The 24833-nt window shown below is 41.4% G+C and overlaps 2 protein-coding genes across 5 annotated transcripts in view; one reads left to right on the plus strand and one right to left on the minus strand.

The window, feature by feature from the left end:
• LOC102109055 (cytosolic phospholipase A2 beta) overlaps nucleotides 1-20623 on the plus strand; it is a 42445-nt gene extending 21822 nt beyond the window's left edge. The window contains exons 4-21 of one of the 2 annotated variants that reach the window (XM_014252046.2): nucleotides 619-755; nucleotides 1429-1560; nucleotides 2721-2779; nucleotides 3557-3599; nucleotides 4772-4835; nucleotides 5275-5402; nucleotides 5525-5635; nucleotides 5904-5941; nucleotides 6851-6986; nucleotides 7889-8025; nucleotides 8285-8507; nucleotides 9105-9219; nucleotides 10217-10354; nucleotides 11543-11647; nucleotides 12092-12277; nucleotides 15249-15415; nucleotides 15929-16115; nucleotides 18296-20623. In XM_014252046.2, the coding sequence (XP_014107521.2) occupies nucleotides 619-755; nucleotides 1429-1560; nucleotides 2721-2779; nucleotides 3557-3599; nucleotides 4772-4835; nucleotides 5275-5402; nucleotides 5525-5635; nucleotides 5904-5941; nucleotides 6851-6986; nucleotides 7889-8025; nucleotides 8285-8507; nucleotides 9105-9219; nucleotides 10217-10354; nucleotides 11543-11647; nucleotides 12092-12277; nucleotides 15249-15415; nucleotides 15929-16115; nucleotides 18296-18534 (2345 nt within the window). In that variant the 3' untranslated portion in view covers nucleotides 18535-20623. Of the gene's footprint in view, nucleotides 1-618; nucleotides 756-1428; nucleotides 1561-2720; nucleotides 2780-3556; nucleotides 3600-4771; nucleotides 4836-5274; nucleotides 5403-5524; nucleotides 5636-5903; nucleotides 5942-6850; nucleotides 6987-7888; nucleotides 8026-8284; nucleotides 8508-9104; nucleotides 9220-10216; nucleotides 10355-11542; nucleotides 11648-12091; nucleotides 12312-15248; nucleotides 15416-15928; nucleotides 16116-18295 lie in introns of those variants that run through there. The other variant, XM_088057563.1, reaches the window with a different exon arrangement.
• A 2596-nt stretch (nucleotides 20624-23219) lies between these two features.
• The window catches only part of SPTBN5 (spectrin beta, non-erythrocytic 5), a 93389-nt gene continuing 91775 nt past the window's right edge, over nucleotides 23220-24833 (minus strand). For all 3 annotated transcript variants that reach the window (XM_088057863.1, XM_088057862.1, XM_088057864.1), the window contains 3 exons: nucleotides 24744-24829; nucleotides 24127-24262; nucleotides 23220-23551 (listed from right to left, as the gene is read on the minus strand). In XM_088057863.1, coding sequence (XP_087913989.1) covers nucleotides 23377-23551; nucleotides 24127-24262; nucleotides 24744-24829 — 397 coding nt within the window. In that variant the 3' untranslated portion in view covers nucleotides 23220-23376. The remainder of the gene's footprint in view (nucleotides 23552-24126; nucleotides 24263-24743; nucleotides 24830-24833) is intronic.

The following is a 24833-nucleotide window of genomic DNA, read 5'->3' on the forward strand; positions in this document are numbered from 1 at the left end:
CTGGCTCTCCCCAAAGGATGGCTGCTCGAGGCACTGACCACACTAACCATAAGGAATAGATATAGGATGGAAATGGAAGGAAGATTTCCAACTTGCTTGTGCCCTCCAGTTCTTGGGCCCACGCTGGCCTTGAGCTGCAACAGATCATCTTGCCTAGTGCCTAACACCTCTAGACAGCCACTATGTCCCCTCCGCATGCTTGTGTGACTCAACTGAGCAAGCCAGTCTCTGACCTTTGCTGTAGAATGCATTCTCCTTTCCTGTAATCATCCTAACAGCCCTTTGTGGAGCCAGCTGTAGTTTCAGTTTAACTTTTTAACATTGTTGACTGGAATTGTAAGGACTATGCCTGAGGAATGGTCAGTGGGCATAGTCCACTTTCCTCTTTCTCTTCACATGGCAAACGTGGCTCTTAGCGTACTTTGCCTGTGCATGTGTAAATTTGCAGTTTGTAGTTACTCAGGAATTAGATGGTTTTCCTTGGTTGTTTCCAAATGGTGATCTCTTTACTAATAAAAAATAAACAGTAGTTATATTTATTCATCTCCAGGATAATGGCCTAGCCCTACTGTTCATCTATAATATTGCCATCAGGTTTTTAATTTTTCTCTGCTGCAGTGACTGCATCTGACTGCTATGTACGCTTGTGGCTGCCGTCTGCTTCACCTGGAAAGCTTCAGACCAAAACCATCAAGAATTCTGACAACCCTGTCTGGAACGAGACTTTCTACTTTAGGATCCAGAGGGAAGTTGAGGTAGTAAAAAAATAGAATTTTCACCAATTTGAATAACTGGGAATCCTCAGCTGACATCGCATTGATCAACTGTGCTAAATAACTTAAGAAAATGCTTGCTTAACAGACTGGTTTGCACAGAACAGTGGACATAAGAAGTAGTGTTTTTCTCAGCGATTTACAGACATTGGTGATGTAAATGCCTGTATCTAAGTAAGTCCAGACTCCCTTTGTTGTCACCCAAGTGAAATAAGCGCTGTTGTAGTATACTTCTGTGCTATTTTGGTATGGCTAACTTTGAAAGAGCTTTCCCTCCACTGGTTCTAAGGGAACAGTAGAGAAGTTGCTGTGGTGTAGACAACAAATGTAATTCTTCCCTAAATTGTGGAATTTGTAGAACTTTGTTAATGAAGAAACTCTGTTCTTTGGGTGGGTAGTGGGGTGCAGAGCACTGGCATATTTTCTTTCTTGGGAGAGTGGGAACCTCTATTATAGGTAGTTGTTTTCCATTTCACAAATTTCCTAAGATTGGGTGTAATAATGTTCTACAGTAGCAGACTCCTGAAGGAAAAGCCATGCTTCTGTATTCTTACTGCTCTGCTAGTGAAACAGTTGCAAAAATCTATAATAATTTTTTTTGTTTCTGCCTAACAGAAGCTCAATAAGTGTTCTTATTTATTTTTTCTGTTACCAGAATGTTTTAGAATTGGCAGTGTGTGATGAAGATCCACTCACCAAGGATGACATGCAGTTCACAGTTCTTTTTAATGTTGCTAGAATCAGACCTGGGGAGACAGTCCGTGAGACATTTGCTTTGAAATCAGAGGTAAGGGCTGAAACACAGGGAGAGAGATCAACAAGACCTCATTGTCCATGTTGTCTTCCATGTTAAGTTGGGTTTGGATCTTCATGGGCAGGTAGCCTTGTATATTGTTCTCAGTACCTCATCACAACAGATGTAATTTTCTTTATTTTTGTGACTTCATGAATCTCTTTTTACAAATTCAGAAAATTAAGCAGCTTCTCCCTCATGCTCTCTGAGGGCAAAATGTTCTAACGGGAAGCATCTGTAAATGATAATTTTTATCTTTTAGAATTCAAATAAATACTTCCTTACCTTTCAGCTTTATCCCACTTTTGCCATGCTTAGGGGAAATTTTCTCTTAAATGGCAACTTATTTATTAAAAACATGAAAACTATTCACTCATCACTTGAATTAAATGATTCTTTCAGGTTTTTTCCCCTGTTGGTGTTCATGCTGGGTTTCTTTCTAGTTGATTCAGATTTCTCTAGCCCATAGTAAAGGAATGTCTGTCCTGCTAACATGTTTGGTATTTTATTAAGGAGCCCATGAAAGAGAGTTTCCCAGTAAACAAAGCTGGGATAGGTCTGTGACAACTCCTGGGCTTGTCTGAGCGGTTGCTGAGGTGTTGCTACACACTCATTACAGGAAGGAGACAATCCATAAAAGCAACTACTTCCCACATGCTGAAAGCTGTTAACATGGGTTTTCCTTGTGACCCTGCTGGCTGGGGCTGTGCAACTTCTCAGCCAGTGGGTGAGTCACTGGGAAATACAATGATTCAATAACCACTTCAGTCACTTGCCTAATTCATCTCTTCTGGATTCAGTTCAAATGTGATTTAGTGCATTTGTTGCTGGGCTTTCAATGCCTTTCCCCCATCCACATTATCTTGCAGAGAGCCATTATATTTCCTTTTCAATCAAGCTTTCCCTCTCTGATTGTATCTTTGGAAATATGTAGAATTCTACATATCACACAATGGGAGATTATTAATCTTATGTTCCTTTCACAAGTCTGTGGTTTCTGCTGCAATTTCAGTTTTGGAAAGATACAACAAACTTTTTTTTGGTATCACTAGCAGAAGAGATGTCAGGCCTTGAAGTGCTTTTTAGGTGTGTCTCTGCTGCCAAATTCTTGCAGCCTTCAATAATCTATATTTATTTTACACTTTTCTTTTTAGACAGAGAGGTGCCCTAAGAAATGGGAAAGTTTGGAAGTGGAATTCTGGATGGAGAGAATGTGAGTAAAATTCCAAGGCTAGAAGGTGTAGATCTGCCAGAGAGTAAAAAAAAAAAAAAAAAAATATATATATATAACCTGGATATACAAAGGTTATGTACTACATAATTTCAATGGCCCTTTCAGATATATGAAAGCATTTATGAATGTGTGTAACACAGGGGTGTTGGAATATTTGCCTTAGTGAAAGATGCTGTTAGTAGACTCTACAGATTACTCATATTATTAAATAACCACATCCATTCAGTGACAGGCCAAGGTCTTATAAGGTAAAATATCTGGGACAAAGATTTCTTATTGCTTACCTCTATGTTTTGCAGTCATACATATAGCACAGTGGGAGCTAATTCTTATTTGCCATTCATTTGTGATCAGCCATAAGTTATAATATGAACTAGTCAGAAATTTCTTTCCTAATAAATGTTTGCAGAACACATTAATAGTAGTCTTTGCTTTCCCCAAGTCATATGGTCATTTGTTAATAGCAGGACATGATTCCACATATACCAATATGACTTTGTTCTGCTGTAACCTAGCACATAGTTGTAAGCATCAATATTTTTATGGGATTTCTTTTTGTTTGGCTGTTGTATTTTGGTTCACGTGCTTAGCAGGGCATCATGTATTTTTCCTTTTAGAAAACAAATTGTGATAACTTACATATATCCAATTCTAAGTGGGAAAGGTCATATAACTGCTATACAGAAAACTAAACACACCAAAATCCACCTATTCACACAGCTTATTTTAATTTGTTATTTGTTTTTGTCTTTTCAGTCCTGGCCCTCCAGAGCGTCTCATTACCAATGATGTCCTAGTGGTAAGGTTCACGTGAGAATTTATCTTGGAGTGACATCTGCTTCATTTTGATCCTCTCCTCTTCCCCCCTTTTTATAGATAGAACACAACCTACCATGGTAGATAAGAGCATGGTGTGCATTTTAAAGTCAGAGATATGGGACAGTGCCCTTTTGTTGCAGCTCAACTGCTGCCCTCTCCATACAAAAACAGAAGATGTGTTTTTGAAGTCCTCAGCTATTACAGATGTTAATGTGTTGCCAAGCTGTGGTTTGTTACTCTTGCCCATATTTATTGGTGCTCAAAGTGGAAACAGATTGTGCTTCTCATAACACAGCATGGCATTTGGCAGGAAAAACCAAAGTTATAAAAGGTCTGTAGAAGACAATAGTAGGTATTTAGTGTGCTTGTGACTGGAAGGGTATCTAATATAACAGCTTTTTTGGGAAGTGAGTTTTTTAAGAGTTATTTTAGTTGTTGAAGCACAGAGCCCTGTTTTGGTGTTAGTCAGCATGTGGTGCATTGCCTGTCTCCTCAGGCTGGCCCAGCAGCTAAGGAGTACCAAGTACTTCATGCCATCTGCTCCAAGCTGGTGTGTGGTTCCCAGATGCTAGCCCTTGATACCCCTGAGGCAAAGTAACACATGTTCTATTCTTTTCCCCTCATTTTCTGTGTGAGGCACAAGAGTTGCAATGATTGGCATGCATTGTTCCTGAAATAAATTGGAAAACTGTCCTGGCATGAGGTGAACTGTAGTGACTCAGGTGGAGGGTAGGGTGGAATGAATCCATGATTTCCCTACATCAGGGCCAATAAGAAGATGCTTTGTAGACTAATCACTGCCACAATATACAGAAACTCATCATCAGGTATTTCCCCCCCACCCTTCCTAAATAATTATTAGATATATGTGTTTGGGCACCAGTGTGTTGTACAGAGTTTCCTGATTTTGGGATAATTTGAATGTGTTAACGATCTCTGACAATGCATCACTGTATTGGCACTCTGAAGCAGTGCAACTTGGGCTACTGTCCTAGAATAATGAGCTCTGAATTTTCTCTTGGGTTGCTCCCAGCACTGAGACCAGTTCAGTTTGCTCTGTATTGTAGGTGGTGGTTGTCTGCATGATGTTTCATTATTTGCAGCAGATGTGTTACTCGCTTTCTTCACCCTTTTCCTTCCTGCCTTTTACAGTCCCGTGAGGTTTGCTGCTTGGAAGTGCATGTGGACATCCATGAAAGCAGGAAATATTTGAAAGGTATGGCAATTTCTCTGTGAACTGAGGGCATGACCAAACCAAACCTATTCTACTCATTCAGATGCAGATGGAAGCATTTTAGAGTACAGAGACAAAAAGAATGTTCTAAGTTATATATAGATAGTGATATATGATCTAAATAATAAAATGCAATGCATTGAAATGCCCTGAACTGATCTCTGTGTCTTTTCCTTGGACCTATCAAGTCTGGACACAGTAGACTTTGCTGGTGGAAGTAAGAGAGTGCTGACTCTAGGAGCACTCCAAGCTATGGGGGTAAAGGCAGGAGTTCCAAGTCCTGTGCTGTAGGAGACTTGTTGGTGGGGTAGCTTACAGAGGAGCTACCACAGAAAATTGTTCCGGCAGAAAGTTTGCCAACTCTGTTAGCTATTTTGCCCGAACAGTAGTATTGTTCTCTAAACAAACCTGTTTTTACTAGAGGGTAAAAATCTTGTACTTACGGTGCCTGCATCTCATGAGAGGACACAGAAGACGACAGAGGACACTGACACTTTCTACTTCCATTGCTTGAAGGTTTGGGAGCCAATTCTAAAAGTCAGGCTGCAGGTAATGAGCACTACAGAATGCTACTGTTCATACTGCTTGCTTACTTCCAGAGTGATCAAAGCAGCAAAGAACTGCATTGTTTTTGTTCTGTGAATAAAACCCATGCTTTTTGTTTTGTGTAGAAAGTTTCTGATAAGGAAGATGACAACAGCAATTTAAGTGACACCTTAACGGTACCACTGAAATTTCTCCCTGTTGGACATAAAGTGAAAGTAACCCTTCCTATAAGACATGTAAGTGTTTCATAATTTATGTCTGGAAAGAAGAGTAGAATAACCCTCACTATTTAACACATTAATAAATTAATTTTAAAAAATTAATTAATTAATTAATTAAAAAAACCCCAACCCAAAACAACAAAAAACTGAAAAGCATGCAGGGTGGCAGTGGTGGGACTTTCAAGGGGGCTGAAATCCTCTGGACTGGAAGACTGAAAATCTGTATTCAAAACTTCTTTTTTTCCCACCATTCATGTTCCTGCTCTCGTCTCTCTGTTTACAGAATGTGCCACTACAGTTGTACCTCCAGCTAAATGATTGGTAAGAGAACTGGTTTGGTTTTTTCTCTAAAGATTTTACTGCTCTTTGAACTGTGAAATCTAGAACAGAGTTTATCCTTTATTTAGATATAAGGAATGCACAAGACTAGGGGCAAAATGTAGCAACATTTAAGTCATCATTAAGGAGTCATCACAATTCAAAGCTAAATGTCCTTGCAGCAAAAGAGTCCCACCAAAATGCAAAAAAATTATGAGAGTTTCAAACAGTGAGGGACTTCGTCACTGGGTGTCCTTTGCAACAAAGAACCAAACACTAAGTCTGGAGGCTTCTTCAAGAAGGGCACAAGAAGGCAGCAGAGGGAAAAGAGAATTTGAAATAATATTTGAAAGAACATCAGAGTCCATACGTTACCCAAAGGACACAGTTCTCTTACAAAAACACACTTGTAGCTCTGGTGATAACAAGAGAAAGAAGTATAAACTAGTGAAGACAAAATGTTGCATTGTAAAATAATGTGTCAGACAAGAAACAAACAAAAATTATTTGAATGTCTTTTTCATTTGTACAGTTTCTGTATAAATCTGCAGCACAAATGCCCGTGAAAGACTTTGTTAGATTTAAGTCATCCTTTGCTCAGAAATCATATGAAGCAGAAATAGAAAGGATTCAGCTTACAAAGCTACAGAAGTAGCTTACAGCTAAGTCACAGAAGCCCTTTGTTTTTCCTATTTATTATCCTTAGCTGACAGTGAATCTTACACTGAAACAATAAAGAGACCATGTAAAAGGAAAGAAGTTGATTTCTTTGCAAATGAAAAATACATTTCTATAAAATCAGAGTAAGGAATCAGGATTTTTTTAAAAATTCGTTAGATTGCAATTGCTGAAAATAGATCTATATACATTTTAAACACCAACTCTGTGCCTCTGGATTTATTTATGTTTCAGCACAGAAAAATTAGATGTGCGCTTAGGGTATGATCTGTGCCAAGGAGAGCAAGAGTTCCTACATAAGAGGAAGAGAGTCGTTGCTGGTGCCCTGAAGAGGGTTCTCCACCTGGAAAGTGATCTACATGGGCATGAGGTCTGTGCTTTGGAATCCAAGCATGGGGTGTGGGTCTATTGAATTGGGATTGGCACTACTCCCCTTGGAATTTCTAGTAATATTTACACGTTGATAACAAATCCATTGATTTGAATGGCAGCAGAGCAGGGGCTCTCAGCGTGACATACCCCATACTCATGTAAAATTTCAGCTCAAGTATTCACCCCTCCAATCTTTTCAGTTTCCAATACTATGGTGATGCAAGTCAGCAAGACATGAGGCATTGTGTTAGATACAGCCTAGTCAGGCAACCCACACCAACAGGAAAACAGGAGTATTGGAAAATCACCTCACATAAATTCTTATTAAATCAGTGTGATGTCATTTCTTTAGACTTACTTTTTTCTTTCTTCATTCTCAGAACACTTCTTACCAAAAGTAAAAATCTTTTGAGGTGAAGAAAGAAAATTAGAACATTTTATAACAAGCTGAAGTACGTTTTGTTGCCAACATCCAGGGTGACTTTTTAAGGGAAAACTTATTTTTTTTACTGGAATTATATTTGTTAAATGAATGCTATCCAAAGAATCAGCAGAGTTTAAAAAATGTATTTAATCCATTTTAATTGCATTTATTGCAATTTGTTGTTGTTTATAGTAAAATCACAATTATCTATTCTTAACCATTGCAATTCCAATTATAGACAGCAAAGGTAGGAAGAAAGGAAGGTTAAAATGACTGCATATTCAAACTCATCCAAGCATTGGGGTTAAGACTATCTTGAGGTTAATTTCAATAAGGTACTGGTAAAGACTGGCTAAGTGGTGATTTAATTCATCGTCCTTCAATGAATCTGCTGAAGAAATTCTGAGCGCTGCAATTAGACTTTTCCAAGTAGCAAGGGAGTAACTTTCTGAGGATAATACCCGTGTTTTGGACAGGTCCCAGTAATAGCTGTTATGGCAACAGGCGGAGGTCTCAGAGCAATGTCAGCTATGTTTGGCCACCTCTTAGCTCTTCAGAAGCTAAACCTGCTGGACTGTGTCACCTATCTCACTGGGGCCTCTGGCTCAACATGGTACGTATAGAAAATGAGATGGGATTTGGGATGACTGTGACTCCTTTTCCACACAGTGAGAGATGCATCTCTTTCAAAGACTTATACTGTTAACAAGTGAACATAATTCCCTCGTGAAGCTCTTACTGTTGGCTCTCAATTATAATTTCAGTTTAGGCTCACTGATTTTCTTTCATTGATGAAAGTGATTGTGTAAATGTATCAATTTTCAAAACTCATCAAAATGAATGGGCTGTTTTCTAACATTTCTGTTCCTTAGGACCCTAGCAGACCTGTATGAGCATGCTGACTGGTCTCAGAAGTCTCTGGAGGGACCACTTAAAGCAGTAAAAGAACAAGTGACAAAATGCAAACTCAACCTTATGTCTATAGACCATCTGAAGTATTATCACAAGGAACTTGCTGAAAGGGCAAAAGCAGGACATGTGACATCTTTTACAACTCTGTGGTCACTTGTTCAGGAGATGTTCTTACATGAACAGGTAGGTACATTGCCACACATCTGGGAAACAGCCACCTACTTTCTTTAGAGCTTAACTCTTTGAGAGCATGATGTAATGGGTGTAACAAATCCAAAGAGACTGAAAATAGTGGTTTGTAAACTGTGGCAGAGGATCTTGAAGCCAGTATTTTTCAGAGCAGATAATCATTTGAAGGTGCCTCTGTTCTAGGGTGCCCAACAGCTAGCAATTTCAGTAGGCAAACTTCCAGAAAGAACTGAGGAATTCCCTCCACCCACTCTCCCTGAAAAGTCAGATTTTTGAAGTCTGTTGCTAGTTTGAAACTTAAAAGTTAGAGTAATCTGTCCTCATGTGAATATCAATCTCAGCTTCAGTAAAGATCTGTGGGATGCTGGCAGTCAAGGCACTTAGACATTCTAATGAAAAAGTTACTAGGTACCCAAAGGGCAACTAGAAAGAAAGTGCAGGAACATGAAGGAAAAGGTCCCTTACAAAAATGTGACTTAGAGATTTCTCTGTGTTGTAAAATATCTGTTATCAGTCTTTAAATCTTTACTTGGCTGGGTTGTGTTATCCTCTTACAGAGGTTTACAGTCATTTTTTTATCTCACTGATTAGCCAAGAAAGTACAAACTCACAGACCAGCGCAAGGCATTGGAGTATGGACAAAACCCACTGCCTTTCTATGCAGTCCTCAATGTGAAAGAGAAGTTTGGTACTTTCAAATTTAGAGGTAAGTGTTCCTGGAGTTTCTTCTGATTCTGGGTATGGATTAAAGTGCATTTTGCAGGAGATGCGTACATATAAAGGAAAAAAGGGAGTACATCTGTGGCTTGCCCTGACTCAGCATTCATCTTTTAATAAGATGTTTGTCTTTTTTGCAAACTGCTGGGTTGTAGGTTAGAAAGAACACATCTGCTGGATAACATCCTCAGCCATAAACAGGACATTAATTAAAAATCTGTGGTGAAGTCCTATTTTTGCAACAGACATTGTGAGTGTGGGGAAATCATCAGATCTTTTCCTGCTATGCCTATAAAATGGCTTTGATGTTTCCTTAGTTTCTAGGGGTGCTGCAAAATGTAATTGTTACTTCCTAAATATGACACTGATGGAGGTATGAAAATGGAGTGGAGTATGATTGCTGTGATATGACATCCTTTGAATGGACACAGGGCACATTCAACAAAAGGTGTTAAAAGCAGTAGATACTGGAAAGAAAATTGATTAGTCCTTATGTTTATTTAGGTTTTTAGCCACTGTTCTACTGTAATGCCTGTGCAGGACAGCTTGAGCCAGGGAACTCCACATCCATGCCACGCTGATAATTTCTACTGTGATGTTGGTGTGTCTTCAGGCTGCTTTGTTATATCCTGTAGACTGGCAGTTTTGGGTTAATAGAGCTTTCATGCCAGTCACTCCTTGCAATTCACACCACTCTTGCATGAAGCACATTTGATGCTCTTGATTTAGAGAGGCAAGTGTGATCCCAGAATCTTTATATAGAAATAGATATCTAAGCATTTGAACCTAATGTTAGAGCTTTTCTGAGTAGAAAAAGCTGGTTCCTCTTGGTTGCAAATCTCTCAGTTTGTATGCAAGTAGAAGGTGCAGCTTGCAGTACAAATGTGCAGAAGAGTACAGAGCTGCTGAGACAAGGAAGATCCTTGGGAAGGTTTTGGGATTTTGTTTTTATGGCAGCAAACATGTCTCATGTGAATTCTTTGTAGAGTGGGCAGATTTCTCTCCTTATGAAGTGGCCATACCAAAATATGGAGTCTCCATTCCTTCAGAATATTTTGACAGCGAGTTCTTCATGGGAAGGCGAGTGAAGAAGCTGCCAGAATCTCGCATCTGCTATCTGGAAGGTGACACAGCATTGCTATACAGTTAATCACAGCATCATAGAAAGCATGATATTTGCTAGGCACAGGCACAACATTCCTTGCCAGCATGTCTGCTTTAGGTCTTAAATCAATGAGCTTTTTATGCCTTTCATACACTTCTGCTCTTTGTGTATCTTCTTTCCTCCTGTCCTCCTTTTCCACCTGGACAGATTTGGGAAAGTTGCAGCATGTTTCCTGTTACATTGTCTAAATCAAACAAGATGGTGGGAGAGGCAGGTTGAAGAAATAATAAGCGTTCCTTCCCTGATCAGTCTCCAACTCTTCAACTTCATAAACTATATTTCTAGACAAAGTATTACTGGGATAGAATTGGAAGGAGCTGAGAATCAAATATGTCATCTAGCCACAGAGGCAAGAGCTACCTGAGATTTGTAGCTTGAGGATGGTGTCACCAATCTTCTCTGCTCATCAGAACAAAGGAAGGCCTTTTGACCTCCAGCAACTACTTTGACTGGTTGTTTTCCCACCACAGGTTAAGAAAGGGAAAAAGCAGCTAGTCAAAGGAACCCATCTGTCCCAGGCAGGTTTTAAATCTGTATAAGTGTTGTAGTTTTGATACCAAAAACAAGTGTAGAGGAAAAAAAACCCCATATTTCTCTCACTGTGAAGCGTGCTAGAGATTCAATTTGTTCCTCGTGTAAGTACCTGGCATAAAGCTTAATGAGGAAGGATAGTTCTTACTTTTCCAAAAGCAGTCTCACATATGGAGCCAATTCTATTTTGAACCTGGACCAGTTGTACTCCGCAGAAACAAAACATGCCTGGAAGGAAAAAATGAGTCTTAGATCAATTTAAATAATAAATCAGTTTTAAAGAAGGCCTTTACATGGCTTACATGGCTTCACCATGCTTTCCAAGCCTAGGTTCTCTCACAGTACACAAGAAACTTTCTACAACATCATTTGGGTGACTGATACCTCTTGTTTTGTTACTCTGTACTATGCAGTGAATGTTCTGTGTGTAGTTACCTCCAGAGAAAGAGCACTGAAGTGCTTACACCACTATGTTTGAACTCTGAGACCTGCTGCTTAAGTAGTGTCATGATGGGGTCAGGTTGGGTGGGCTAATAATGTGTAGCATGGATGTTTGCAATAGTCAGTGGTTAACATGTGGTAGTGCAGTACTTTTCACATGTGGTTTGACTTGCAGGTCTTTGGACAAACATCTTTACTAGGAATTTGCTGGATGGCTTGTACTGGTCCTCAAATTCGAATGAATTCTGGGAACGGTGGTCCCAAGATATGGTAGATATAGGTAAGGGTTTCTAAAGTGTTGCCTCACTGTGGATCTTCCAGCATGATTTTAATCTCTATCAGAATGATTGCTATGTCCTTTTCTCTTCGCTTTTTTTCCCCAGAGGCATGCTTCATGTTTTTCATTTAGAGTTTCCTCACGGTCTGTTAAATGACTTTGCCTGTGAGAGGTTGGCTTTTACTTGTGGGCAAAAGTACAAAGCCACTGTGTCATTTGAAAGAGTAAAACACAAAAGCTGTGCCTGCTTTAAAGAAAACTAAATATCTCTTTGGTAAATGACATGGGCCATGTGCACATGTTTTCCAGCAGCCTGCAAGCCTGCAAGAAGCAGGGATGAGAGGGACCCACAGGAAGACAACCAGGGCAGCCAGCCAGCAAAGGTTTCTGGCAGGGCAGATTGCTGTTGTTTTTTTTCTCTATTTCATTGTTTCTTCTCTATTTCAGAAAAACATTCTCCTGAGGAAGACATTACTGTTATCGAGCCTCCATCTTGTTTGTCAGGAAAGTTGTATGAAATGTTTCAGGACATTATGACCAAGCGTCCACTACTGGGAAAGTCGCATAACTTCCTGAGAGGTTTAGAATTTCATAAGGATTATATCCATCAGAAAAAATTTATTGAATGGAAAGGTAACTGCAACAAAGAGTTAGCTGCACTGTGCAGGTAACATCTCAGATTTTGTTTTTTTAGACTTTGGAAACCTCCTATTTTTTTCAGGGTTTGGAAATCAACTGAGTTGGGCCCATGTTCATGGTGTCTGTTTCTTTAGGGTAACAGGCTAAAATGAACTAATCCATGGGCTGCTCTCTCACTTCCAGAAGATACCTGTAATTTGTGTAAAGAAATATTTTTCTAAGGGAAGTTTGTCACTCTGCATAGGTACAGTTGTCAAAAGATGTAGGAAGGGCAGAATCCACTGAGGTCAAGAAATAAAGGTAACACCAGAAGCATAAAACAGCAGGTTATTATGTGGATCAGATAAAGGAAAGGACTAGTTGCAAGGATGTGATTGCCCATGTGTCTGGTGTTTCTGCCTGATAAATTATCCATCCAGAGACCTCTCTTTAACCCCTCAGAAACAGAAATACCAAAATCCAACTACAGAAAGTTAAAGTCACAAAGGTTTAGATTGTAAATGTTAAACAAACAGGTACATAGACATGACGTATAAGTTGAAGAGTGATTTTCTATGGCCTTTTCTCTGTAGGCAGGCGGAGGAAACAGCAATGCTTTTACCTCAAAACCTATGAAGCAATCTGTGAAATGATAGCAAGGTGATGGAGCTGAGGTTTTCTGCATCAGAAACTTTCCTATAATCCCAGCATCTTCATTTATTCCATGAACAAGTAGCAATGTGGGAGGACCCCACATTATTGAGGTTAATCTGACTTTAGCAAGAAAGCAGGTGTTCTCTGCCTTCTTTGAGCCTTTTCTTTGGCAAGTTGCATTTTCTCTCACATTTTAGGCAAGTTACAATGTGTTTTGTCGCTCTCTGCCCTTGCTACACAGTTTTGCTGACAATGGTGAGAGGTGGTGGTGCTTTCCTGTGGATTAATGCAGAGCCCACAGTGTGCTATCTGCTTTTAAAATGTTCAGCAAGCAAAAAGTCCTAAAAGGGTCTGCTAAGAAAACAAATGAAAGAAGGAGAAAAAACAAGTAGCATAAGAAGGGTGGGTGAGAGAAGGAGCAAGCAAGTAGCTTCAGAAGGTGGATGAAGCATGAAATTGTCAATCAGTAAATGTTAAAAAACATAGCTGTCTGTATATTTGCTGACAGTTTTATAAAGACAAATGGATAGAAGCAGATTTCAAGGAGGATTTAAGAAAGTGAGCATAAGAACACTAATTACTATCTCAGGGTAGATATTCTACAAATAAAGTAAAATATGTGAAAAGCATGAAATCCAGAGTGGGAAGAGAGAAACTGGAAGTCTGGAGTGGGAAAAATTAGCAGGTTTCCCATCGTTTTTGTTGCCCGCGTAAGATCAACCCAAGTATGGATCCATCTCTAGGAGTAAGAGGAGATGCCAGGTCTGTGAGCAGAAATGACAGTCTTGTGGTAGATGAAGTCTTGAAAACAGAGTTTAGTTTTAAAGGCTTCCCTGCAGCTCAGGTTGATACATTAAAACAAGTCTTTCAATGCCTAATTTTCCTGATGAGAAATTGAACTAATAGTCTGGAATTAGCATAATGCATTTACAGTAGCATTCATGCTTCCAAGGGTATTTCTGAGACAATTCTTTAAAATCTCTATTTGAATGTGGGATAGAAGAAGGGATTATAACAAGAAAAATGTCTACTTCTTGTTCACATATACAACCATGAATAAATGCTTCAAAGTTCTATCTCTGTGATAAGAAAACAGTGGTAATGGAATTTAATCTAAAAATGTTCACGGGCCAAATAAATGCTCTGTTTCTTCTGTGAGGGACTGCAAGCAAATGTCTCTTATTACAGTTGAATCTGTGAAATCTCAGCAGCCTTGAATGCTAAAATAAGCACATTTTGTAAAGACTTGACTATGAGGGAATGGAAAAATTGCAAATTATTACTTCAAGCTGGTGTGAAACATTCCAGGCTATGGAACAAGCTAGAATTACTCTGCATGGTTTAAATCAACACTACGGAATGAGGCCAATGAAGCAGAGTGATTGAATAAATTGCAATGCTGGAATTTATCAACAGTATTTCTGTGATCAACAGTTTCTTAAAATGCCTAAACACCATGATTTAAGGGCCAAGTGTTCTGCTCTGGGCTCTGCTACCTCATTTTGTGAACTTGAGGAACACTCTTAAACCACTATTTGGATATTTAAAACTATGGCAAAATGTTCCCTGCTCCCTGGGACTGAAAGTGTGCTAGAGGAACAGTAGAGGACTTGCTGTCTACAGGGCAAGCTGGTGAGGCTCCTAGCAGAGAAGTAAGATGCTAGCTATCAGAAACTGGCTTTAGATTTCAACTTACCAGTTGGTGTAATCCCCTTTTGGCATTTATGTGAGGTTTAATTAATTCAAGCAGTATTTTAAGCTGTTGGTATGTGATGTTGTATGCATGATGTGGTATTTTTTTACAGCATGGCTTATAGTTTACAGGAGATTACTAAAAGCAAGTCGAAGTCAGACTTTTCAGCCTGAGAGAGGAGTCTAACCCTGAGAAGGCAAAAGCAAAAAAAGAGCAATGCAAAAGTGCAATGATGTATTGCATTTCTTAGTTATGTTGCTACACTGTGAAATCGTTTTTGTTGTTTGCATTTTTCCCAGTTCTTAGGGGGGAAAAAAAAATCTGTTGAAGTCTGTGAAAAATGACTCCCCAGAGCAGCTGTGAGGTCAGTGGAGTCTGTGTCTCACCTGTCCTCTGTCTGGCTGCCCCATGGCCTGCCTGCCTTTGTGAGTGTGCCTGGGAGAGTGTGGAAACAGGCCAGGTGTGCCCAGATGTGCACTTTGAAGGGCATGCTCTTGAGGCTGTGTTTGGGGGCTCACATTGTGGAGGGAGGTGACCCTGGTCTTAAGGGTGACCAAGGAGCTCCCCTTAGCACAGACAGAATTACTCACTCCTCCTTTCCTAAAAATGCACCACTAACTATATTAAACTGTTTTTCAGACACTGTGCTGGACGGTTTCCCTAACAATCTGACACCGCTGCAGAAATATCTTTGTCTGATAGATGTTGGCTATTTCATCAACACCAGTGGTGCAGCACTTTTCAAGCCAGAGAGGAATGTAGATGTCATTATATCCCTTGATTATGGTTTGGGGCATGTGTTCAAGGTGAGAAGATTAACTTACTCTGCTCCTTGCAGAGTATAACTTGTCTTATTGAAACTTTTAAGTAAGTGGCTGTCTAAATCTTAATCATATATCACCATGAATATAAGCAGGAGGAAAGAAACTTCTTTCAAGAATGGAACTACAGAAACTGTAAGGCTCTTTTTTCTGTAGGGGATTACAGCATATACTTCCTAGAATCCTCAGGGAATTGCAGTAACAATAGTTTGCTGGAACATGCCTGTGACCTCTCCTGGTCTGTCATGACGAATTCTGACCGTGACTTTGGGTCATTCACTTGGGCTTGTAGAAAACATTATAGGGTGATGAGTGGCATTGTCTGACTTAGGCTGGGTGGTGGTCGAAAGTAAGGCTGTACTGTGGCTACCTTGGACTACACGTTCTTTTCATAGTGTTTCTAGGGAATGGGTTAAGATGCCTCAATATTTCCAGGATACCTGAGCAAACATGATTATTTTCATAGAGTTTTAACTTCATGACATTCTGTATCCACAGCAATTAGAGATGACATACAAGTATTGCAAGATACAAAATATCCCATTCCCCAAAGTGGAGCTAAGTCCAGAAGAAGAGAAGAACCCAAAGGAATGTTATATATTTGCGGATGCAGAGGACCCCAGAGCACCTATAGTAATCCATTTTCCCTTGGTGAATGACACCTTTAAGGAATTCAAGGAGCCAGGTAAATGCAGTCAGCAGAACTGTGCCCTGCGCTCTACCTCTGGCATGTGTTACATGTCCACCCATGGCAGGTAGAGGAGCAGCCTCCATACTCCTGCTGGCTTCTCTCCTCTTGAAATGCACAGAGGACACAGTCCTGGGCAGCTCAGTGCCACACTGCCTCCTCCAGCCCTGCCTGTGGCAGATGGCTCATGTCACTGTCCCTTGCAGCAGAGCTGCAGGTCTTCCTCACTTGTGCCTGACGCCACGTCCTGCCAAGAGGAACGTGCAGAGTGCTGGAGTTTTTCTGGCACTGGGAAGAGGGGGAGTAAAGAAAGGTGCAGAGAGCTGTGAAAACAGAGAGATAAGGGACTCCTGAAGGACCTGCTGGTGGGCTAGAAAGCAGCAGGAGCTGGCCCTTGGGCCATCAAGCCCCAGGGTTGGCCCTACACCCCTGCCTTCCCCAGTCAGGCTGTCTGTGGTGGAGAGAGAGGTGCAGAGGGACCCTCCTTCCCAGGCCTTGAGGGATAGAGACTTGGGTACAGGACCTGGGCAGGGGGAGCATGCCCAGGTGGGAGAGACTACATTTAGTGTTTAGTAGAAGCTGGGACAGAGCAGAGAGATGTGGGGTCAGCCTGGGATGTGCAGCTATCTCTGCTCAAGTGCCAGGAGGAGCTTCTTCCAGCTTTACCCAAAATTCTACTGGGGCCCCAAGTGGGATCAGAGCAAAATGGAGGTCTCTGAGGGAGCATTTGGGAATAGCAGCAAAAAGTAAAGGTACTTTTACCTGCAGGTAAAGCAGGTGAAGATTTTGGAATCACTCTGAATGAAAAATAGATGACATGCTGCAGAGCAGAGCAGCTGTTGGCTGTTCTCTGTGCTCCAGGCCCAAACTGGTGAGCTCTGACACTCACCTGAATGTCTCTGAGCAGTCGGTGATTCATCCATCAAACTGACAACCAGCAACTGGTGTGGGTGGTTGGAGGAGGGGGTCCTTGGCAACCTGCTTTCATGGATTTCAGATTTAACAGTGGAGCTTGTTGTTTCTAGGGGCATGAGAGACATCTTGTGGAATGTGGGTACTTATTTTTCTTATTTTTAACTATTTAAATTCTGAAAGGACTCAGCCTGCGAAGTCACCATTTGCAGTGCAGCAGTTCCAAACTATGTTTTTTTGTGCTTGAGGCAGATGCAGCTTTATCTGGATGTGGACAGCATAGATAATATATCTCTCTGAGTATTGTGAAGCTCAGTGAAGCACCATTGGATATTTTTAATTCAGCCACTTCTAGTGGTAGCCTGTGCCTAGCACCCTGACATCATGCTGTTCAGAAACCACTAGGTTAGACTAACACCTGCAGTGTCTCAAGCACAATTATTGTGTCTTTTTCATGAGGTTCTGGTTGAAATCATAAGGAATATCTCAGCAGTCATTTTGTAGTCCTGCTGATAGTCATCTCACATTACATTAGTGTTTTGGGAATATTTGGTTCAGACTGCAAGGAGACAGACAAAAAAAGCAGCAAAGAAATGTAGCCAAAAATTTTGTAGAAATGTAAATATGAGACTGCCAAAGGACTTGGTGCAGGTAATTAGGGGGTCCTTTTAAGCAAAAGCATTGACATAAGGGAGAGTATGGATGTTGCCAATTCCAAGAGGCATAACCTGAGGCCAGGTTGGAGTTTGCTGAGAGTCTGATGTAGGATGCTCTGGTCCCTCTGCACTCTGCAGCAGGCAGGCCTGTGTGCTTAGCATCACAGGGCTTCCTTGTATGTACTAGGCTGTCCACTCATTCTAGCTGGCAGACATGCACTTGCCACCACTAATCCAGCAGTGGTCATGGATTTTAAGTGTTCCAGGTGTGTGTCTTTGGGAGTCAGACTTACAGGGTTTGGGAAAGGATGTGGACCCATGGGCGTGCTGCTCAGGAATGATGTCTGCAGGGGCAGGACAAGGAGGAATGCAAGAATTTGTGCCAGCTCTGCTGAGGGATTTCCAGACTTGAGTTTTAGCAGGAGGGGAAGGAGGAGTAGCTGGGAAAATTGACCAGGAATGGCTCTTTCAAGCTGTGGAGTGGGTTTGCAGTATTTCCTGAGAGCTGTTTTTAGTAGTGGGTCCAGCCAAGTAGATCAGTCCCCTACAACACTTTCTGATAATACTCCAGATTCATTTCACTGTGGTGGCTTTTGTCCTTCTCTGCAGGGGTAAAGCGTGGTCACTCGGAGATGGAAGAAGGCAAAGTAAATCTGGAGAACAGCTGCTCACCATACTACCTCATTAGGCTAATCTACTCCTCTGAAAATTTTGATAAACTTGTGAACCTGAGCAAATACAATATCCTCAATAACAAAGACCTGCTCCTCCAAGCAATCAGGAGTGCTGTAGAACGAAGGAGAAGCAGAAGGACTGGGAATTTCTCCAGCTACTCTGGATACCCCTAAACTGGGTTTTTTGCACTGTTCCCCACTGAAGGCTATGGCAGCCCATTGCAACACATCACACTCACATTACAACACATCAGTGTTCATTAGTTGCAGAAAACTGAGGAAACATGTACATTTCTCACCTTGCTGTGTTCAAGCTCCTAGCTTTCAAAAGGGATATTTTATCTCCTTCCCCCAAGTTTTAAGCCCACAAGAGCCTCACACTGTGGTCTTGTTAAGAAATTAGGGTCCTGGTTAGCAGAGACCTCCCAGGCTCTCCTTGATGTTACAGTATATGGTGGTGGTGATAGTTCTTTGTATGAGCCTGTCTCTTCAACTCTGAGCCCATTGTCAGTGTCCTTTCAATACTTCATTACAGATCAAGTCCTGGCCATTTGCATTCAGTGATGTCCAGATTTTCAGATAGGCTGAGCAACTAGAATTTGCACTGAATTGGTGGGCTCAGCTTTGAAGTCAGGCATATATATGTGAACAGTGGCCAAACTGCAGTGTGGACAGTTGTACTCTGTCTGGCCGATTCCCCTTGCTGATTTAGAAATTACTCCTTTTTTCCATTCCCCTGCAAGAGTTTGGCACAGAAATGCTGCTCCAGACTGCCACGAAGGGGGTGGCTACATTTCAAGAGAGAGGGTGGTAGCAGCAGTGAGTGAGCACAGTTCTTTTGGGCATTGGCTGGAGGAAAAGCTCTGCATAAAGCACAAGTGATCATATTGATTTATATCAGCAATGCCTTTACTGATTAAAATGTCAAGAGCCTGAAACAAGTTTTTCATAGAAGAAACTTGAAAGGAATAGTTGCCATAGACTCAAGTACATTTAATTTAGTGGTCATGACTGAGACATAAGCTGGTTCTCCTACAGATGTAAACAGGATGTAGGACAGCATAATTCACTAATAGAGTGCAGAGCCATTGTATTTTCACACATAGAAGATTTTTCCCTTTATAGTCTTCTATCCCTAACATCACAGGCAAAGTATTTTGAATAGGTGCTACATAAAAGAGAGCACACATTTTCCTCCTTGCTGGTGGAAAATATTTGGAAAATGACACCTGCTTTTAATTTGCTTTGGAATGCAGTGAGAGACTTTGCCTTGAGCTAGAAGCTTGGAATATCTTTATAGCTCTCCACTACTTAAAGAAGATGATAGGGAAGGATGCTGAGCAATATAAAACAGAGCTGCACAGAAGGCAGAAGTTTGCAGACTTCCTCACACTGAAGGATTTGGACTTGCTTCTGGATTATTTATGCTAAACACAGCATATTCATCAGGACTTCCAAGGAAAACCTTACATATTTCTTCTGTGTTGGAAATTTACTTGAGATCTAGAATTAGTTGTACTTGAAATCCAAAATCAGACAAAGAATGAGGAAGAGGGGTTTGTCATTTTGGTATACACAGGCAATATTGAAGCTCAAAGGGAGAGCATTTACAAAAGACCTGATTGCCTGAAGCCTGTATTTACTAAGTGCTTCTTCTGCTGCAATGGCAATGGCTAAGCCTCAGCAATGCTTCTTGTACAATGATTACTTGCTGAGCTAAGGAGTATCACCCAGAACTGAGGAGCCTTAACAGCTGGAATGCAACTGTACTTTGGGATTCAGATCATGAGAAGTTAAGAACTAATCAGATACTGGCTGCAAGACAAAACATAAAGAGCCATTTTGAGTTGAGAATTGATCCAGCTGGATCTGCTACCTTTGCACAGGAGAGCAGCATGTCCTGGCACAGCATTGAGTAGCACATACAAACCCACATGGCACAGAGTGTGCACCATTTCCATTCTCCCCTGGCTGGTCCTAGAAAGCTCTGCTGCTGCAAAAAGATATCCCTGTTGTGTTCGTGGGATACAGAGAACACAAGAATCTGTAGTCCTTGTGAACCTTGGCAGCACGTCCCCAGCAGCGAGGTGGCTGAGCCACACTGAGAAAATTTGTCTTTCAAAATGCCCCACAGACTAATAAGTGGGGCATGTTTGGTGCATTCACAGTGCTGCTAATACAAACAGAAAGACCTGGTAAAATGTGAAGGAGCCACAAAACCACAAGGTTTTAGGATAACCCACAGCTGGTGGGGAATTACTGTTCTGAGGGACTGTTAAATCCTGTTACAAAGGGAGGGAAGGAGGGTGGTGGGGAGAGAGCTGAGGGTGGGGAAGGTGGTGTGACTCTGCTGGGAGAGCTGTCACCATAGGTTTTGCCAACACTTAAAGTCAGGTTGGGAATTGCTGTGTAATCTTGCAGCCAAAGGCACAGACAGGCATGTGGTACCTCTGTAGCCTTAAATGATAATAGCTTTTTCAAATATATTTTTGCATTTCAGAGCCTGAAATTATGCAAGGGCTGTATCATTGCCCATCAGAGTGCCTTTTTGTTTCATCTGGGTTGCCTTTCTGGTTTTGTAGCATGATGTGGGTGTAGCACATGGGAACACAGTTCAGTGGTGGACGTGGCAGTGCTGGGTTAACAATAGGACTGGATGGCTGTAGATGTCTTTTCCAACCTAAGTGGTTCTATGATTCTGTGACATTGAAGGTGTGTGTTGCTGGCTTGTTGGTGTAGTAGGAGGACCTGGAGGGCATTTGTGAGGACAGAGGCTGCTGGAGAACTCTGCAGGTTGGAAGGACCTACACTTTGCACTGTCTTGTCCGTGCAGCTTGTGGGAAGCGGTGGCTGGCACAGGTTGTCCCTCAAAGCCCTCCTGAGCTCTGGTTCAGAGCATACTGACTTGCACTGCCCCAAAACCACAGAAATCTAAGGCGTAGTTTCAGTATAAGGCTGACCAGTGACCTGTGCTCAGGACTGGTCCTTGTTCCCTTTAGGGTAAACATGGAGTCCAAAGGCCTCTGAAATTTGTGTGGTTGTTCCTCAGAGGCTGTGGTTTGTTTTGCTTCCTTGGCCCCCATTCCTGCCTGGCCTAGTACCACATATTGTGCTGTGACTGAAAAAAGTGCATGCAAACCAAAGCAGGTACTTCCAGGAGAAAGCTGCTTCTCTGCATCTCACCGAAAAAGGGCACGTGCCATACTTATAAACCAGGCCTTGCTGGTCTGGTGTTGTGTTTGCTTAACCACTGAAGATGAATGCATCCCTGCCAAAAACCTCATCTGAAATGCACCCCAGATTGCTGCTCTCTGATGAACATTTTGCTGGAAAACCCCCACAGAGTTTGCTACCTGCTGCCAAACACAAAGGAAATGAAACTTAAACTATTAGCTGCTCTTCATAGAAATTGCTTGCTTGTGTCTTTTAACTGTTTAATAATACATTAATTAAAAATAAAATATTGCAAAGGAGCACCAGACCCATGAAAATCTTTATGCACTTAAATACAAGACAAGTTTTTTTCCGGGTGTATAAGTGCTACTTGTGCTAAATCCCTGCTGAGAATTTCACAGGGCCTTCACTGGTTTCAGGACTGAATGGAAGAAACCTGGGAGAAGATCTGGTTTACAAAGGTAGGGAGAGCCTGGAACAAAATCTCCCTCCTGTGGTAAAACCTTCAGTGGAATAGCAAAGGGTGTGGCAAGGAGGCAGCTGCACTGAGCTACAGCCAATTTGTTCAATTAAATGGTAAGCTTAAAATACTGAAGCGGTTTTGGTGTTTTGGGGTTTTTTTAATCAGTTAAAAATGGTCAAAATGATGAAATGCATTAGTTTCCCATTACTTTGATGTGCTGGGTTGTTTGTTTGTTTGTTTGTTTTTTCATTTTTTATTACGGGCAGCATATCTAGCTGGGGTAAACAGAGAAGAGAGACGGACTAGCCAAAAAAATGAAATTATTAGCTCACCTGTTGGATGCCTGTGACTGATCTGAATCAAACTGAACACAAATTTAAACTCTAGATGTTGCATGTGCCCATAAAGTATTTATATGAACCCGGTGTAAAGTGCCTATACCCCTGGAGAAGTAGTGCAGAGGAGAGGACTGCAAGCAGAGAGTAAGAGGGATGCTTCAGACTGCATAAAAAGGGATGAAGGCTGAAGTCCTTGTGAGAGGAGTTAAGGACTTGACATTTTAGCTTCCACATGTCAGGGAAGAGCTGCCAGCCACTACACTGTCCTGGGGGGAAAAATGGCATTTCTCTCCAGCTTTATGCTAGGAAATTTTTCTTTGGCTCAGAAACAAGTAAGTAGGGGGAAAAATATATATTCCCCATGATTGCACCATACCTTAGCATGTGAAGCTTGCTGTCTGGGGACTAGACTTCCTCCTTGCTATCCTACTTTTCTTCTCCTTTTACACAGAAACACATTGTTCATGCCTTATTTAAGTTTCAGATTCCATTAAAAATGAGTAACACCTCAGGCCTTTTTTTTTCCTGGTAGCTTCATCCAGAAAGAATTGGCAAATAGAGAATTGTTGGTTAATGTGTTGTAAAAAGAAAAGGTTGTGGAGTCCACAAAGCACTGTAGGAAGTGTATAACGTTACCTTTGGCTGCACAGACCACCCAAGCCTTTTAAATCTATTCTGTTGGTATCTGCAAATCTACTTGCACATGGCTGTAGTTAACTCACAGCTTGCACCTCATGCTCTGCTCACTGCTCCCCATTCCTATCTCACAGAATTATTTAATTTGAGCAGTCTGGCTTAAAGGTCCCCCTGCCCTTTGGTACCTTGGAGTAGACAACACTTGGGTGATAATGGGAAATTACAAATTTGTTGTACACACAAAAGTATACCAGATGCAATCCTGTTTAATTATATTTAAAGATTTTATGAGATTAAATACATAATTTTAAAAGTTCAGAGGGAAGTGATTAACTTAAAACATATTAATATATTTCCGGAGGTCTGAGTTAAGTTATAATTCTCTGGAATTCATTGAGGCAAATGTCATTTTTCTCTTCTTGCTTTTAGTAGAGATGGAAGCAGTTTTGTTTTATTTCCACTTTGTTCTAGGCTTAGGGTGGTGATTGAGGCTTGTGTCACAGCAGGTCCATCTTTCTCAAGATCTCTGGAGAATTCTGCAGACTCTCTCTCTGGTTTGATTTTGAAGGAAGGTGTTCTCCTATCAACAAAATGCATCATCAGAAAATCAAGTATAATCTAGAGGAGTTTAAGACTCTGTGTATATGTAAGGACTCATTAAGTGTCTAGCTCAGCAGCAAAAGTCTGCCCAGCTGTGGGACCAGATTTCATGTCATAGCCTGTAAGATTTGTATGGACTCCAAATGCAAGAAAAATTGATTTAAACAGGCCAGGATTCTGAATTCAGCTGTGGCTGTGTTTTCCTTGCCTGTGTCTCCCCTGAGCCTCCTTTTCCCAGCCTCAACAACCCCAGCTCCCTCAGCCTCTCCTGGTAGGAGAACCTGTTGCTCTGCAGACCATTCTCCAGCTTCATTGCTCTTCTCTGGATATGCTCCAGTTTTCTTTAAGTGAGTGGTTCACAGCTGAACACAGCACTAGAGGTGTTGCCTCACCAGTGCCAAGTACGGGGGGACAATCACTGCCTTGCTCCTGCTGGCCACCTTAGTGACAGAGGAGCAGGACTTTTTGACCTCAGGGCAGTCTCTTTGTAGGTGACAGCTACCTGAACACAAACAGCACTGACATCTGTTCAGCTTTGTGGCACAGAGCCCGTACCTCAGGAGTGAGCTTTTGCTGGTTAGCCTTTCAGCAGAGTCCCTGTCTGGAAAGTCCCAAACTCTTTTCTGGGAGGTCTCTGTGTTTGAAATGAAACTTTGCGCCATCACTGTAGAATGGGATCTGTTACTGTGTCCTACAGAGTCAAAAAAACCAGCAAAAAAAAGTAACATTAGAGGCAGAGTTTGCTACCTCTGGGTCCATAACAATTTTCTCTGACCATCATAGTTATAATTATGCTATGTCTTCCTTCCCAGTAAGCCACTATGTAGAGGGATGTCCAGAAGAGATGTAGATTCAGAAGAAAAGCTGTTGATCAAATCCAAAGTAGCTCCTTAATAAGAGGATGAAAACAGCCCCATGCGCCTGTCAGGGAATAACCTGATTGGTTGGCCACAGTACAACTGAAAGACTGCTTTGCAAGTCACCCTGGACTGCTTTTCTCTGCCAGGTCACTACATCACAAGGTAGAAGGTGACTTGTGCATTGCTTTCTAACAGAGCCAAAAAGGATGGCTCGGAATGTCCTAAACTAAGGACATCTTGTCATTCTCTTCTCTTTCTCTTACCATCACTTGCTAAAAGCACAGCTCATTCTTGAAGGAAGTGAGAACATACCTATATTATTCTGTAGTGATTGCAGCCAGTCCTCCATCAGTGTCTGAGAAGGTGCTGCAAAGAAATACTCTGCCCCATCTCTAAGCCTGT

Source organism: Pseudopodoces humilis, chromosome 7 (assembly GCF_049639895.1).
Source record: "Pseudopodoces humilis isolate 2021_Gansu_Grassland_sample_001 chromosome 7, ASM4963989v1, whole genome shotgun sequence".
NCBI lineage: Eukaryota > Metazoa > Chordata > Aves > Passeriformes > Paridae > Pseudopodoces > Pseudopodoces humilis.